Source organism: Chiloscyllium plagiosum, unplaced genomic scaffold (genome assembly GCF_004010195.1).
Source record: "Chiloscyllium plagiosum isolate BGI_BamShark_2017 unplaced genomic scaffold, ASM401019v2 scaf_52, whole genome shotgun sequence".
NCBI lineage: Eukaryota > Metazoa > Chordata > Chondrichthyes > Orectolobiformes > Hemiscylliidae > Chiloscyllium > Chiloscyllium plagiosum.
The window spans coordinates 1,510,707-1,527,734 of record NW_025215381.1 but is presented as its reverse complement, the minus strand read 5'-3'; the positions used below and the strand labels follow the sequence as shown (position 1 = coordinate 1,527,734).

Below are 17,028 nucleotides of genomic sequence, written 5' to 3'. Positions count from 1 at the left end.
TGCTGGAACAGCACAGCAGGTCAGGCAGCATCCAGGGAACAGGAGAGAACCCATCTGTCCATTATCTATCACCCCTCAGTTTAAAGCTAAGCCCCCTCATGCAAGCCATGACCATCCGAGGAAAAAGGCTCTCACTGTCCACCCTACCTAATCCTCTGATCATCTTGTATGTCTCTAGTAAGTCACCTCTTATCTTTCTTCTCTCTGACAAAAACAGCCTCAAGTCCCTCAGCCTTTCTTCATAAGACCTTCCCTCCGAACCAGGCGACATCCTGGTAAATCTCCTCTGCACCCTTTCCATAGCTTCCACGTCCTTCAAGTCCCTCAGCCTTTCTTCATAGACCTTCCCTCCGAACCAGGCGACATCCTGGTAAATCTCCTCTGCTCCCTTTCCATAGCTTCCACGTCCTTCCTATCATGCGGCGACCAGAATTGTGCGCAATTCTCCAAGTGCGGCCACACTAGAGTTTTGTATAGTTGCAGCATGTTTGCATGGCTCCGAAACTCAACCCAACAAAAGCTAACACATTGTACGCCTTCTTAACAACCCTATCATTCTGGGTGGCAACCCATCCTTCTACGCCATCATCAAGTCATTTATAAAAATGACAAACAGCAGTGACCCCAAAACAGATCCTTGCGGCACACCACTAGTAACTGAACTCCAGGATGAACATTTCCCATCAACCACCACCCTCTGTCTTCTTTCAGCTAGCCAATTTCTGATCCAAACCACTAAATCACCCTCAATCCCATGCCTCCATATTTTGTGCAATAGCCTACCGTGGGGAACCTTATCCAATGCCTTACTGAAATCCATACACCACATCAACTGCTGTCCCCTCGTCCACCTGTTTGGTCACCTTCTCAAGAGAACTCAAAAAGGTTTGTGAAGCACGACCTACCCTTCACAAACCTATGTTGACTATCCCTAACCAAATTATTCCTTTCTGGATGATTATAAATTCTATCTCTGATAATCCTTTCCAACACTTTACACACAACCAAAGGAGGGCTCACTGGTCTATAATTACCAGGGTTATCTCTACTCCCCTTCTTTCTCAAGGGGACAACAGTTGCTATCCTCCAGTCTTCCGGCACTATTCCTGTAGACAATGACGACAAAGATCAAAGCAAAAAGTTCGGCAATCTCCCTAGTTTCCCAAAGAATCCTAGGATAAATCCCACCCGGCCCAGGGGACTTACCTATTTTCACACTTTCCAGAATTGCCAACACCCCCTCCTTATGAATCTTTAGTCCCATCTAGTATAATAGCCTGTATCTCAGTATTCTCCTTGACAGCAAGGTCTTTTTCCTGTGAGAACACTGACGAAAAATATTCATTTAGTGCCTCTCCTATCTCTTTGGACTCCATGCACAACTTCCCAATGCTGTCCTTGACCGGCTCTTGACCCTTCCTCCATATTTAAACTGACTGAATGGCTCTCTGACATCCAGACTTAGTTGAGTGCTAACTTCCTTCAGCTAAAGACTGGGAAGAGTGACCCTTTGGTCCCTGTAACAAACTCAGTTCCTTAGTCACCGACCACACTTTTCTCCCTGGCAAGTATCCAAGGCTGAGGGTTAGTAACCTCAGTGTTATTCCTGATCCCGAGATGATCTTTCTATTAAGTGTCCACACATTTCTAATATTCCCTCCCACCCCAATTCGCATGGTAGCACTAACAGTCATACCTTCAGCAGCTCTGGAAATCCATTCCAAAGCCACTCCGTCTCTCTCACTCTCCTATTTTCAGATACTCTTAAAACTGACCTCTTCAAATACATTTTTATTCACCAGTCACAAATGCCTGATATTGTTCGGTATCTGATTTTCTCCCCACATTGGGGAAGGGGGTGGGATTAGGAACTAATGATAGAGAGGCAGGGAGAGAGGGGCGGGCAGGGAAAGAGGGGCGGGCAGGGAGAGAGACACAGACTAAATATGATGTGTAGCACATTGGAAAAGACCATTTGGCTCATCTGCTCATTGCTTCACATGAAATACCTCTCCACATACTATTCATAGAGTCAGAGAGATGTACAGCACAGAAACAGACCCTTCGGTCCAACCCATCCATGCCAACCAGATATCCCAACCCAATCTCGTCCCACCTGCCAGCACCCTGCACATATCCCTACAAACCCTTCCTATTCACATACCCATCCAGATGCCTTTTAAATGTTGCAATTGTACCAGCCTCCACCACTTCCTCTGGCAGCTCATTCCATACGCACACCACCCTCTGCGTGAAAACGTTGCCCCTTTTATATTCATTTCAGGAAATATTTCCATTCCTTTCTCCCTTGTTTTTCCACATCCAGTGTTATCAATACTATTCACCTCAATCACTCCCTGTGACAGCAAGTTCTAAATTCCCCCGTCTCTGGGTGAAGGAACTGCTTCCGAATTTCTGACAGGACTATCTCATACCAACGGCCCAGAGTTCTGGCCTCCTATAAAAGCTGGTGCACCTTCACAACGCCTATCCCTTGATCACTTTCAAAGATTTCGATATACTGGGAGCTGAGTAAGGTGCCATACCTGAGGTTGCGGACTGGACCTGGAAAGGGGCTTGGTGGGCCGGTGGGAAATTTCCAACATTAGCTGAGCCTCCGCTGCTAAACGGACTGAAGCCTGGGAAACCCGGATGTGCGGTCTGCTGAGCTGGAAGAGAAACCAAACTGTTTACTGCTGTGCCTACAGGGCATCGTCACACAGGACTGATTGGTATCATTTCTCGATGTAAGCTAACTTTGAACCCGTGTTTAGTTCAGTAATAGAGGGTGAAATCACATCATTATAATGGAGGAGAGGTGGCAGTGTACTGTTTACAGTCATTTGACTCGTCATCCAAAACCCTAGGCTAACGTTCTGGGGAAATGGGTTTGATGGCAGATGGTGAGGTCTGAGTTCAATAAAAGCATGGAATAAAAAATTCAGTCTGATGTCGATTGCTGTAAAAACTCATTCGGGTTCGGTGACATCCTTTAGGGAAGGAAATACTCTCTACTACTCTACCGCCTGCTGATGATTCCAGACACACGTCACAGCAATGTAGGAAAGCAAGAACAGGAGTAAGCCATTCAGCCACTCCAGCCTGCTCTGTCATTCAATAAGATCAAAGTTAATCTGTGGCCTAACTCCATATGCCTGCTTTGTTTAATAAAAAAATTCTCAGATTTACATTTAATAAGCACGGTGGCTCAGTGGTTAGCACTGCTGCCTCACAGCACCAGGGGCTCAGGTTCGATTCCAGCCTCGGACGACTGTCTGTGTGGAGTTTGCACATTCTCCCCGTGTCTGCGTGGGTTTCTTCCGGGTGCTCCGGTTTCCTCCCACAGTCCAATGATGTGCAGGTTTGGTAAATTGGCCATGCTAAATTGCCTGTAATGTTAGGTGCATTAGCGGGGAAATGGGTCTGAGTGGGTTACACTTCGGAAGGTCAGCGTGGGCCGAAGGGCCTGTTTCCACACTGTTGGGAATCTAATCTAAAAGTAAATTATTGTAAACTGTTGTTTTAGGAAGAAATTTCCAAATTTCCACTACTCTATGCGTGTCCAAGTGCTTTCTAACATCTCTTCTGAATGGTCCATCCTTAATTCTTAGACTATGATTCTGGAATCTTCAACCAGTGCAAAGAGTCCACCTACCCTGTCTGTCCCTGTTAATATCCGAAAGACTTTAATCAGATCACTCCTTAAGCTTACAAATTCAAGCCTAATTTCTCCTCATAACCTGGACTTCAGGGGTTAAGTTAAGTCAACTTAACCCCAAAGTCTTTGCAAACCTGCACTGAATTCTGTCCAAGGCAAAATATCCATCCAGATTTGCTCTCAGCACTATAAGTGGGGTCTAAGTAGGGTTTAGTGTGACTGCAGCATAACACCTGCATACGAAGGCCAGCAGTCCACTCACCACCTTCACTATTTCTGAACCTGCTCATGGCACTTTAAAGAGCAAAGCACCAGAACCCTCAAATCTCATTGGACACTGTGTATTCTTTAAAAAAAAACCCTATCTATCCTTTCTCAGTCTGAAATAGAGCACCTCCCACTTGCTTAAATTAAAATCCATCTGCCACAGCTTTGCTCATTCACCTGTAAGCATCCTGTTGTACACTCATGCTGTTGTCAACATGCTCGACAACACTGCCCACTTTTGGGTTGACTTTTTATGCCATTGTGCAAGTTCTTGTGAATAATTCAGGCCCCAACACAGATCCCTGCCAACTTGAGTACTTGCCCATTAGTCCAGCTTTGACAGGAAACCACGTCTTATTGGTTAGTAATTTTCCCCCAGTTCCATGGCCTTCCAGCTTAGCCAACAGTCTGTTGCATGGGACTTTATCAAAAACCTTCTGGAAGTCACTGTAAACAACATCCGTCAACTTACCTCTGTCCACCATCTTTGTCACCTTTGACTACCATGCTGACTCGCCCTGAAACCTGAGGTGACCAGTACCCAATCCTTGATTTTGGAACAATTTCTGTTAGGCTAACTGGTCTGTAATTCCCTGGCTTCCCCTCGAAAGCAACACTGACTCTCAACTGCCCTTTGGTAATTAAAGATGGGCAATAAATGATGGCCCAGCCAGTAACATCCACATTCCATGCATGAATGGAAAAGATTTCCACAAATACCCCGTGGGCGGCACAGTGGTTAGCACTGCTGCCTCACAGCGTGCCAGAGACCCGGCTTCAATTCCCGCCTCAGGCGACTGACTGTGTGGAGTTTGCACATTCTTCCCGTGTCTGCGTGGGTTTTCTCCCACAGTCCAAAAAAAAATGTGGTTAGGTGAATTGGCCATGCTAAATTGTCCGTAGTGTTAGGTTAAGGGGTAAATGCAGGGGAATGGGTCTGAGTGGGTGCGCTTCGACGGGTCGGAGTGGACTTGTTGGGCCGAAGGGCCTGTTTCCACACTGTAAGTAAGTAATCTAAATATATGTATACTACATGGTTGGTCAGTTTAAACTCCCCATTGAAAATCACACCTCACAAGGAAAATAGTTTTTCGATAGCAATCCCACCGTCCAAGGCAAAAGCATTTTAAGGAGTGTTTAACTCTATTAGATTGCCCCTTGACCATCTAAACTCAAGAGAATAGGACCTTACTCAACGTGTCTGGATAACAACCCATGGCACCTTTGCCAAATAGGCAAATTTGGACTACATCAATCCCAAGGCCCACATATTCCCCCATGAGGTGCAAAGCCCAGAAATAAATCCACCCACCCACACCAGCATCACAAAATCCCAACTGTGGAACGTGGTGAGTGGTGGCAAGCTATTCATTAACAGACCTATACAGTTATACAGCATAGAGGCAGACTCTTCTGTACATACCAACCAGGCTTCCCAAACTGAACTAGAACCAATTGCCTGTATTTGGCCCATATCTCTCTCAACCCTTCCTATTCATGGACCTGTCCAAATGTCTTTCAAATGCTGCAACTCTTTTGGGCCTCTGCTACCTTCTCTGGTAGCTCAATCCATCTGTGAGATAAAGCTGCCCCTCAGGACCCTTTTAAATCTTTCCCCTCTCACCTTAAACCTATGCCCTCTACTTTTGGACTCCCGTACCCTGGGAAAAAGACCATATCTATGCCCCTCATCATGTTATAAACCAATATAATGTCACCTCTCAGTCTCTGACACTTCAAGAAGGCCCAAGCCCAACTAGCCTCACCCATTAACTCAAACACTCCAATCCCAGCAAAATCCTTGTGAATTTTTTCTGTATCCTTTCAAGTTTAACAACATCCCTCCCATAGCAGAGTTGCTAAAGCTGCCTTTTGTCTATAGCCATAACACGATGTCCTAACTCTTATACACAATACTCTGACCAATGATGGCAAGTGTGCCAAACACACTTGTGGGTGAGGGTGAGGGTGAGGGTGAGGGTGAGGAGCAGAAGGGTCACGAGTCAGCCTACATTTGAGGGCCACGCTCTTGCATGAGAGTGATGGACAATTGTTGCCAGGCCAAGGGAGTTAAAGCTAATTGGGAATAGGTGGGAACGTGCAGCTCAGAATGCAAACAAATCAGGTATGACCTCTTCAAATGGTGGAGCAGGTTTGATGGGCAGAATGGCCTACTTCTGTTCCTGGTGCATATGTTTGTATAGGAAGCAGGTTCAGCTGTAATCACGGTGTCAGGATAGATCAGAGTCAGACTGTTCAGGCCTAGACACTCAGCTGGTGGGTACAGGCCTGTAGCTATAAACCAGCAGCACCTCATGCAAGGTGTTGGGCTGGTGATCAGAGGTGAGACATGCAGTGGAAGAACCAACAGTTCTCCTGTGGTTTCGGTTTGGTATACTTACCTCCAAAGGCAGGGAAGGCCCCAAAGGCCTGTGCAGCAGTGTGCTGGGGTGCCGGGGAAGCAAAAGGATCACCTCCAATGTCTGCCAAAAGGTCCAGCTGCGATTTCTTCACTGGCTGCTGGTTCTGGTGCTGCACCGATGCCTGGTTGGCAGCCTAAGGTGGGGGAGGAGAGGAGAGAGTGAGATTGAATGAGTCTAAGGGAGGAAAGAGAACCACAAGACTGTACGCCTTTCAGGTCGGCTTTGATCAGCCTCAACTTCAACTTTCCTGCCTTTCTCCCATAATCCTGGATTCCCTTACGGGTTAATTAAAAAAAAAACTCTCAGCCACGAATATACCAACGACACAGCTTCGACAGCACTCTGCAATAAAGAATTCGACAAATTCACTGCCCTGAGACAGGAAATCCCTCGCTGTAGTCTTAAACTGGTGACCCTTCAGTCAGATTATGTCCCCTGTTCCTAGAATCTCCCACAAGAGGAAACATTAGATTAGATTAGATTCCTTACAGTGTGGATACAGGCCCTTCGGCCCAACAAGTCCACACCGCCCCACCCCTATACCCCTAACCTAACACTACAGGCAATTTAGTGTGGCCAATTCACCTGACCTGCACATCTTTGGACTGTGGAGGAAACCGGAGCACCCGGAGGAAACCCACGCAGACACGGGGAGAACGTGCAAACTCCACACAGTCAGTCGCCTGAGGCGGGAATTGAACCCCGGTCTCTGGCGCTGTGAGGCAGCAGTGCTAACCACTGTGCCACCGTGCCACCCACCAACATGGTATTCTAAAAATCCCGTTAAGAATCTTCTAGGTTTCACAAGGCTTCAATTCCTTCTTCCAAACTCCACAGGGTACAGATCAAACCCAGTCAAACTCTCCTCACAGCACAATCCCTGTATACCGGAGATCAGGGCGGCACGATGGCTCAGAGATCAGCACTGCTGCCTCTCAGCGCCAGGGACCCAGGTTCGATTCCAGGCTCGGGCGACTGAGTGGGTTTCCTTGTGGTGCTCCGGTTTCCTCTCTCAGTCCAAAGGTTTGCAGGTGAAGTGGATTGGCCGTGACAAATTGCCCATATGGCTCAGGGATGCGTAGGTTAGGTGCAATAGTCAGGGGAAAGTGGAGTATTACAGGAATGAGTCTGGGTGTGTTTCTCTTCAGAGGGTTGATGTGGACCTGTTGGGCCAAATGGTCTGCTTCCACACTGTCGGAGCTCTACGATCAAGATACTGATCCTTCTCTGGGTTGTCTCCAGGAACAGTGAAGAAATCCAAAGGCTCTGTTCTTTATAAATGGGAATGCTATCCCCAGCACTGGGGCCAATGTTTACGCCTCAAACACGATCTTAAAATTGATGGATCTGGTCATTATCATGTTGTGTTTTGTGGCCTCACACTGTGCATAACCTGACTGCAGCATTACCTGCGGTAGCATAGCGACACCACTTTAAACGTGTTCCATTATTATTAAAGTGCTCTTGTGAGTTTTGAGGGTCTGAAAGACATTAAGAGAAAGGTCTTCCTTGCAAAGGGAACAACATTTTGCATTTACATAGTGCCTTTGACATCAAGTTAGGCATGTGACAGAATACTCCACACTTGGCTGGGTGGGTGCAGCTCCAACAGCATTCAAACAGCTAGACATCATTGAGGTCAAAGCAGCCTGTTTGATTTAACACCACATCAAACATCCATATCCTTCATCATCAATGCTCAGCAGCAGCAGCAGCGTGCGCAACCAACAAGATGCACTACTGAAATGAAAGCACATTCTGAACCCATGACCACTACCACCGAGAAGGACAAGAGCAGCAGATACATGGGAACACCAGCCCTTGGAAGCTCCCCTCTGAGCCACCCACCATGTGACTTGGAAACGTTTCACTGTTCCTGAAGTGTCACTGGGTCAAAATCCTGAATCTCCCTTCCTGACAGCATTGTGGTGTTAACACCACACAGATTATAGCAGTTCATAAGGCAGCTCACCATCACCTTCTGGGAGTGGGTAGTAAATACTGGCCCAGTCTCTGGTTCTCACATCCCATGAAAGAACCTTTAAAAATTTGAAATATTGACACACTAAAGCCTTGGTTCAAACCAGCGTAATAACTGTAATAGGCCTTGGTAAAATGAGGGACAAACTGGTACTTAGAATACACACGCGCGCTCACAAGGTATGAGCAACAATCTTGCTGAAAGATATCAGAAATGGACTTATGTATTTATACAGAACCTTTCGTTATCCCCAGGACATCCCATTCACAGCCGATGAAGGGCTTTTCTAAGTGTGGTTACTGATGCAACAGAGGAAATGCAAGGTTAATTGATGCACAGCAAGATCCCCAAACAGAACGATAAACAAATAGGCCATCTGATGATGGAAGTCAGGTATTGGCCCTTGTAAACTAGAGACGAAGAAGATGGGAGCTGAGGCACAGCAGAAAAAGGAACAATGAGAATACGTGGCCTTGTGCTGGTTGACACCAACACTGGTCAGTTTCAATGGAATGCTCTCTGCACTGTTTCATTAAATTATTTCACCTTTAAAAATCTGAAAAAGAATTTAAAGCTGCTTTGTAAGATAGTGCAATGATTAATGACATCTTCATTTCTTCTCTGCCCAGGTACTGCCAAACAATGTTAAACAGCTACAGCTCAAGGCCACGTATTCTCCACAGTATCTGTGCTCCAAGCTTCCAAAAAACAGCCCTCATTTCTGCAAATAGTGCTGGAACTACACGGTGGAGCCATTGGCAGCTGTAGAGAAAAGGTTTGTTAATGTTTTAAACAAGCTACTGGAAAGCATAATTTAACTCCCTTTCAAGGAACAAGCAGCGAACTACAGTTAAACCTTCCAGTGACACTGTGGTGACCTATAGCCAAGGTGAACTTGTGCTCAGCTTGCTACGATATCCGGTCCTGCAATGGGAATTGGGAAGGTATCTAATATAAACTTGCATTTCTAGAGCAACTTTCAGCACCTCAGGATGCCTGGAAGCAGTTCACAGCCAATAGCAGCATTCCCAGCTGCAAATCTGCACACAGGAAGATCCCACAGAATAAAATAATGACCAGAGCTGTTTGAGGGTTGAATACTGGTCCAGAGTACCGAAATGAAAACTTGTGCTTTTCTCCCAGTGATGGCCCTGGGATCTAAGGCAGCCTGCCAAGAGGGCCTTTATCCAAATGTTTCATCCGAATGACAGCACTTTCAGCAGGGTAGCCCTCCAACTGTACTGGAGAGTCAGCGCCACTTATCGATCTGACAACTCTGGGTTGGGCTTGCATCTACCACCTTCTGACTCCAAACCGAGAGTTACTGAATGAGCACATGCTTGTGTATATTAAACCTGTCCATATTTTCTCAATTCCTGAAGGACGGTGAGAGGAATGAAGAAGAACAAAACTGCAGTGGTGCTTCATACAAAGCAGGACATACCACACACAATCTATAGTACTGGCCAACCTCACCGTCCCAGGGCATCTCGTACAGTTACGAGAATGGACGCTGCTACACCAGTAAGGATGGGATTGAGAGGAGCTGTTGTAGCCTTTATAGTCAAACAGCCAGCTGACATTATGTTTACTTATCCAGAACAGCCATACATCAAGGAGCTGGAGGTTTGCCAGAGCACAAGGAATGTTTTTCCAGCAAGGTGACCGCATTTCAGGAGAACGGGAAAGCTCTTAAAATTCTCATTTGTAAAATTGTTTGCAAATGCTTCTGTGCTCACATTCGTCACCACTCTCCCTCCTTCAGACCCAACACCCCTCCCCATCTCTGTGCCATCCTTCAGCAACATATTCCCCCCATCCCCCAGGCTTGAAACACCTCCGAGATCTCTTCGCTGTCCCCAATTCCAGCCCCTTGAGCATCCTCTGATTCCCATCACTCCATCATTTGCAGCTGCCTGGGCCGGAGCTCTGGAATTCTCTCCCTAAACTGCTTCAACTCGCTCTCCAACTCTAACACGACTCTCCGACCAAGCCTTCTGTCACTTGTCCCTAATACCTTTCTCAGTGGCTTGGGGCCAAATTTGATTAAAAATGGAGTGCCTTAGTTCACTCGAGGCTCTTTATAAATGCAGGTGTCTGTTGTTACTCCCGAATTAGGAAACATGCAGCGCTCCCACTGCCTTGTTACCTGCGCAGCACTTTTGGTGACGCTCAGGGCTGGAGTTGAATCTCCCATGAGGGTCTTCAGCGGTTTGACGTCAGGTGTGCTACTCCTGCTGCTAAGGGACGTCGTAGCTGACGTGGCAGCAGATACTTTTACCCGGTCTGGAGGAACATACCTGCAAGTAAAGACCACAGTAAGTTCAACAAGAACAGCACACATAGTCTGCCCTTGAAGCTAAAACATACTAACCTTACCATGTTACAGTCCATTTCACGTGTTCCACTGGCCATTCAGTCAGCAATTCCAAATTTGTCACATCACTTCTTTTTTTTTTAAAAAAGTAATTACAAAATTGATAAGACAACAGGACTTTCATAAGCAGACCCTGCAATCCCCATCAATATAATGCTGGATCACACTATGCCCTTGACTTCACTACACTGCAGGTAATCAAGTATTAAATTTGCCAGCCTTGCAGCCAAGCCTTCCCATGTGGGGAGGAATCAATGCCAGTTTCTGTTTCTAATTCCCAGTCTTTACATTTGACTGTCACTGGCAAGTCGGCACATGACTAGTCCAAACGGAAGAGCATGGAATCTGACTTGCTTGTAATAATCACTGTTGTCAAATAGCAATCTGAACTTGCCCAAAGTTGGTCAGAGTACTAGAGACCTCACAGGACTCCATATTTCGGTGTAAAATACACTCTGTGGGAATTTTTTAAAAAAATTCGTTCATGGATGTGAATGGCTAAATCAGCACTTACTGCTCATTCCTAATTGCCCAGGTGGCAATTACAAGTCAACCACATTGCTGTGGGTCTGGAGTCACAGGTAGGCCCAGATCAGGTAAACATAAGTCATTTCCTTCCCAGAATGACTCAGACGGATTTTTATAACAACTGATAGTGGTTACTTTTTTAGATTAGATTAGATTACTTACAGTGTGGAAACAGGCCCTTCGGCCCAACAAGTCCACACCGACCCGCCGAAGCGCAACCCACCCATACCCCTACCTTTACCCCTTTAACCTATCACTACGGGCAATTTAGCATGGCCAATTCACCTGACCCGCACATCTTTGGACTGTGGGAGGAAACCGGAGCACCCGGAGGAAACCCACGCAGACACGGGGAGAATGTGCAAACTCCACACAGTCACGTTATCATTAGACTAGCTTTTTATTCCAGCATTGTAATGAATTCAAATTTCACTATCTGCCACAGTAGGATTCAAACCCATGAACTCAGAACATTAGCACAAATCTCCAGATGATTAATTAGTTACATGACCACGGTGATAGAAATTAGTGGGGATGGGGGTGTGGGTATATGCTTGAGTTGCGTTTCCTGGTGCTACTTCACAACCACACCTTATACAACCTGCTACGAAATCACACAGCAGCAAGAGGATTGGCTAAGGGCATTAGGAACTGGAGTTATCCAAATGGTCCTCAGCAGATCAAAAGACCCCAGAAAACCGAGGAGCAGGAGGCGGCCATTCAGCCCATCACGTTTACTCTGCCATTAAATGAGATCATCACTGATAAGCTTCCTGCCTTTCCCTCATAATCCTCGACCCTTGATCCACTGCAGAAGCAATATGACACATGATTACTCACCACTTCTTTTTCTCGTATTTATCCTGTAGGAACTCCTTGATTTTTTGCGGATCCCTGTAATCTGGTATAACTGATGATCGGGAATCAAACAGGCCTAGCCAAATCTGCCGACACACCTGCATAGGAATAAAAGGAGAAAAAAAAAATAGAAAGTTACAGACACTGACACACATATCTGGGGTTGTAGCTCCTCATCGCTATCGAGTGATTCAAGGTGAAAAGTGATTTCAGTTCCACTGCGATGCTCCCAAAGTCAAATGATTTGTCAGCACTCAAGCGGAAAGAGTGGTCTCTTCAGGAAAACTGAAAGAAAGCAAGCCAGTGTGGTGCCCTTAGATTACAACACCGGGGGGACAAAAGGACATCGTTAAACCACCACCTCGGGAGATTTCAACATCCTTCACAACCAACTAAACACAGTCGGTTCTGACGTAACTCGATAGTTCCGCTCTCGTGTTATAAGAAAATCGGGCAATAGCTGTGCCATTTAAACTAATGGGGTTGGAATTGTGTTACAGCCAATATGGGTAAGATAAGTTTGCGTTCTACAAGTAACGGTTTAAAATCTTCAATCACGTTAAAGCCAATTTGCGTTCAGGGAACACATTACAGGAAAACCGACTGCACTTTCAAAGTGCAGCTACCGTTGTAAAGTAGAAACTTTAGTGCGCAATTTGTCCACAGCAAGATACAATGAATAACAATACACTAATGACCTAGAGTCACAGAGATGTACAGCACAGAAACAGACCCTTCGGTCCAACCTGTCCATGCCGACCAGATATCCCAACCCAATCTAGTCCCACCTGCCAGCACCCGGCCCATATCCCTCCAAACCCTTCCTATTCATATACCCATCCAAATGCCTCTTAAATGTTGCAATTGTACCAGCCTCCACCACATCCTCTGGCAGCTCATTCCATACACGTACCACCCTCTGTGTGAAAAAGTTATATCTTTCCCCTCTCACCCTAAACCTATGCCCTCTAGTTCTGTACTCCCTGACCCCAGGGAAAAGACTTTGTCTATTTATCCTATCCATGCCCCTCATAATTTTGTAAACCTCTATAAGGTCACCCCTCAGCCTCCGACGCTCCAGGGAAAACAGCCCCAGCCTGTTCAGCCTCTCCCTATAGCTCAGATCCTCCAACCCTGGCAACATCCTTGTAAATCTTTTCTGAACCCTTCCATGTTTCACAACATCCTTCCAATTGGAGGGAGACCAGAATTACATGCAATATTCCGAAAATGGCCTAACCAATGTCCAGTACATCCGCAACATGACCTCCCAACTCCTGTACTCAATACTCTGAGACCTGGTAGTCGTTGAGGGATAAACACTGGCTCCAGCCCACCAGGAGAAAGCCTACAGTGCTGTGGAGGTAATGGATCGACAGGATTCTAGAAGGAAGATGATATTATTTTGCGGGAGAGTTTTTCAGAAGCAGTCACATCACAAACTGGACTTGGAGGAAGAGGGGCAATAGAAATGAGTAAATAACTCCAGAGATGATGCTGGTCAGGTGAGACTGCTGAACCAGAATATGAGCATATACTATGGTAGCAGTGTACAGACAGCAAGCAGCACTCACCTCATGTCTGCAACACATCACAAAGGGCAGGATAAACTGTACCAATGTAGCAGCCAGGGCACAGACAATACTATTGCCTAGGCACCCCCCCCCCCTCCTCTCTCTCACACACACACACCCAGTCTCTCCTTCCCTCACGAGTGTGCGTGGCCGCGTGCGCGCACACACACGCGCACACTCCCGCCCTCACATGTGCGCGCGCGCGCACACACACACACACACACACACACACACACACACACACACACACACACACACACACGAGTCTCTGGGGTGAGCTTGCATTTGCAGAATTGTACGTGCAGATACATTCTATTTTGTTCAAAGAGCACACAATCTGCAGGCAGTCAATATTTTTTATAATCCATGCGACATTTTATAAATTCCTACTTTGGAAACAGAACCAGTCTGACTCAAGATTGGAATACAGGCAGACTCTAACCTCACACCTTTAATGCATTGTCTCAGCTGATAGGTCACTTTATTTTAATAAAACTTTAAGTTACATTGAGACTGTGACTTGAAGGAAGTTGTGGGATTTACAAATTCTAAAAGATGAGAGACTTAACAGCAATCATGGTTTGTTCAATATATTGCATCAGTTGCATCACACTATGATCGTTTGCTACAAATTCTGCGTCCTATGATCCTACCCCCTGATGAAGGAGCAGTGCTCTGAAAGCTTGTACTACCAAATAAACCTGTTGGACTATGACCTGGTGTTGTGAGATTTTTAACTATTATCAAATAGAAAGAGGCGACATTCAAGTCAGATTCTTCAGGAGTATAAGCCTCTCATCTACAACTTTCCAAGGGCTCCATGCTCCTCAAATGTTGTCCACATCAACACTGATGTTTGTTCATTCAACCACTAAGCCTTCAGCTTCTGCACTCTAAGCTCTTGAACTGCCTTCCTAAACACCTCTGTCTCCCCTCTTTCAAGCTTCTTAAAAACTACCACTTTGACTAATCTTATCAGCCCCTAATATCTCTTATGGTTCAGTGTCAGGTTTTCCTCAATACTTTGAAGTACTTTGGGAGGACTGACTTTGTTCATTTTTATTTAATCATTCACGGATGTGGGTGCTGCAGGCTGAGCCAATATTTATTACCCATCCCTAATCACCCTGTGAAGGTAGTGGTGGGGGGAGCTGTGTGCTGGAACTGCTATAATCCTTGGAGGGCAAAGACACCCACAGTGCTATTAGGGAAGGATTTTGACTTAACACCACCAAAGGAACTGTGATATATTTCAGGTTGATGCGCAGCTCTGAGGGGATCTTGCTAAGGGGACTTCATAAACGCAAGTGATTGACTACAGAGATTAATACAGCCCATCAGAAGTTAACTCAAGAGCCTTCAAAGCAGACACTGTCTGAAAAGATTTCTGTACAAACTGTGGTTGCTTTTGGGAAAAAAAAAGATTTTGAATGCAGTTTCTCTCCGAAGGCCCAACAGTGAGGTTTCTCACACGAGGGCCTGAGAACTCACTGCTCGACTGTGCGGTGAAATCAAGGTGAAAGGTGAAAGGGAACAGTGCAGGCCACCAGTGAGAATGGAGGTTATAGAAAGATGGTTCAGGAAATCAAAGTGCTTTCAACTGGTGCCAATCATTGCCTTTAATTACTATTGAATTTGGGAATGAGGGAATATTTCAGCTTCCTGAGATGAAACAGTTGAAGCAGGTAGTGAAGTAGAGAGCGTGCTCCAGTGTGACTAGTCAACATTGAAGGGAGCCAGTCAGGTAAACACTCAGACCTTTCATCGAGCAATAAGTATGCACTGTGCAGCATTCATTACACCCTCAGGAGTAAATGGTTAATGGACAATTATACTCTGTAGCAATAAAGGTGAGCTTTAACATGAATCAGTGCTGCTGGGCTGAGTTTTATTGTGGTTTAGTCAGATCATATGTTTGAGGATGTTTGATAATTAACTCCTCACTAGCAGCTTATGTGGGTCTCAAGTCTTCCCACATAGCCAAGCATTGATGGTGAAAGCCCAGACATTCTGCTACTCAGAGGCACGAGATGCACCAAAAGGAGCTGCATAGTTAAATATTGGAGAAGTTCACAGCCCAGGAACTCCTCAATCACTGCCGCTTACAGAGTGAGCTACTGTGCAGACAGTTATCGGTCTCGCACTCTCTTTGATCTCACACTGGTGGCCTGCACTGTTCCCTTTCACCTTTCACCGCACAGTCGAGCGGTGAGTTCTCAGGCCCTCGTGTGAGAAACATATTATACTCTGCGCAGTTTAAAAGAGAGTAGGGGCTTTGCGGGATGAGGATCAGAGCAGCACACAGCCAGCCAGAGGAGAGAATGTGACCATGGAAAAGCCAGTGGGCCTCTCAGACCCTCAAACCCAACTGGAACTGGAAGAGGCCATTCAGTTCATTCTGTCATTGAATGAGAACAAGGCCGAGTTCGCTCTGTGGACGGAATAAAATTCTGCTCAAAGAACCAACGAGATAGCAGAAGCAGACCATTCAGCCCCTCGAGCCTGCTTCTCCATTCAATTAGATCATTGCTAATCTGTTTGTGCTTCAAATTCCACATTCCGCACTGCCCTCAACTCCCCCGACAACATGAATCCATTTATCTCTGACTTTAAAATATTCAATGGCCCACCTTCACCACCTCCTGAGTTACAGTTCCCAAGTTGCACAACCTGCCAGGAGGAATAATTCGCATCACTATCCTGCGATAGGGTTCGGGAAAGGGTGACCCCTGAACTTTAAACCATGCCCCTCAACTCTGGATTCTCACACAAGAGGAAACGTCTTTCCCACATCCACTTTGTCAAGATTTTTTTTAGATTTTTAGATTCCCTACAGTGTGGAAACAGGCCCTTCAGCCCAACAAGTCCACACCAACCCTCCAAAGAGTAACACACCCAGACCCATTTCCCTCTGACTAATGTACCTAACACAATGGGCAATTTAGTGTGGCCAATCCACCCTAACCAGCACATCTTTGGACTGTGGGTGGAAACCGGAGCATCCAGAGGAAACCCACGCAGACACGGGGAGAATGTGCAAACTCCACACAGTCAGTCACCTGAGGCTGGAATCAAACCCGGGTCCCTGGCGCGGGGAGGCAGCAGTGCTAACCATCGGGTCACCGTGCCACCCCGGTCATAAGAGTATAAGAACATTCTGGATCTGATACCCTCCAATCAATTCATTCTTCACTCTTCTAAACTCCAGTGGAAAGCAGCCCAGTCTGTCCAATCTTTCCTCATAAGACAACCCACTCCAGGCATCGATTTAGTGGACCTCCTGAATAACATCATAGGTATCTACATTCTTCCTTAATAAAAAGACCAAAACTGTACACAGTATTCAATACGGAGTGTCACCA

General features: G+C 46.1%; 1 protein-coding gene across 6 annotated transcripts in view; it reads right to left on the bottom strand.

Moving 5' to 3' along the window:
• The window catches only part of LOC122548360 (arf-GAP domain and FG repeat-containing protein 1-like), a 66,197-nt gene that overhangs the window by 34,408 nt on the left and 14,761 nt on the right, over window positions 1-17,028 (bottom strand). For 5 of the 6 annotated variants that reach the window (XM_043686904.1, XM_043686907.1, XM_043686905.1 and 2 more), the window contains exons 2-5: window positions 12,075-12,190; window positions 10,479-10,629; window positions 6,328-6,481; window positions 2,547-2,669 (exon numbers count right to left, since the gene is read on the bottom strand). In XM_043686904.1, the coding sequence (XP_043542839.1) occupies window positions 2,547-2,669; window positions 6,328-6,481; window positions 10,479-10,629; window positions 12,075-12,190 (544 nt within the window). The remainder of the gene's footprint in view (window positions 1-2,546; window positions 2,670-6,327; window positions 6,482-10,478; window positions 10,630-12,074; window positions 12,191-17,028) is intronic. The other variant, XM_043686910.1, reaches the window with a different exon arrangement.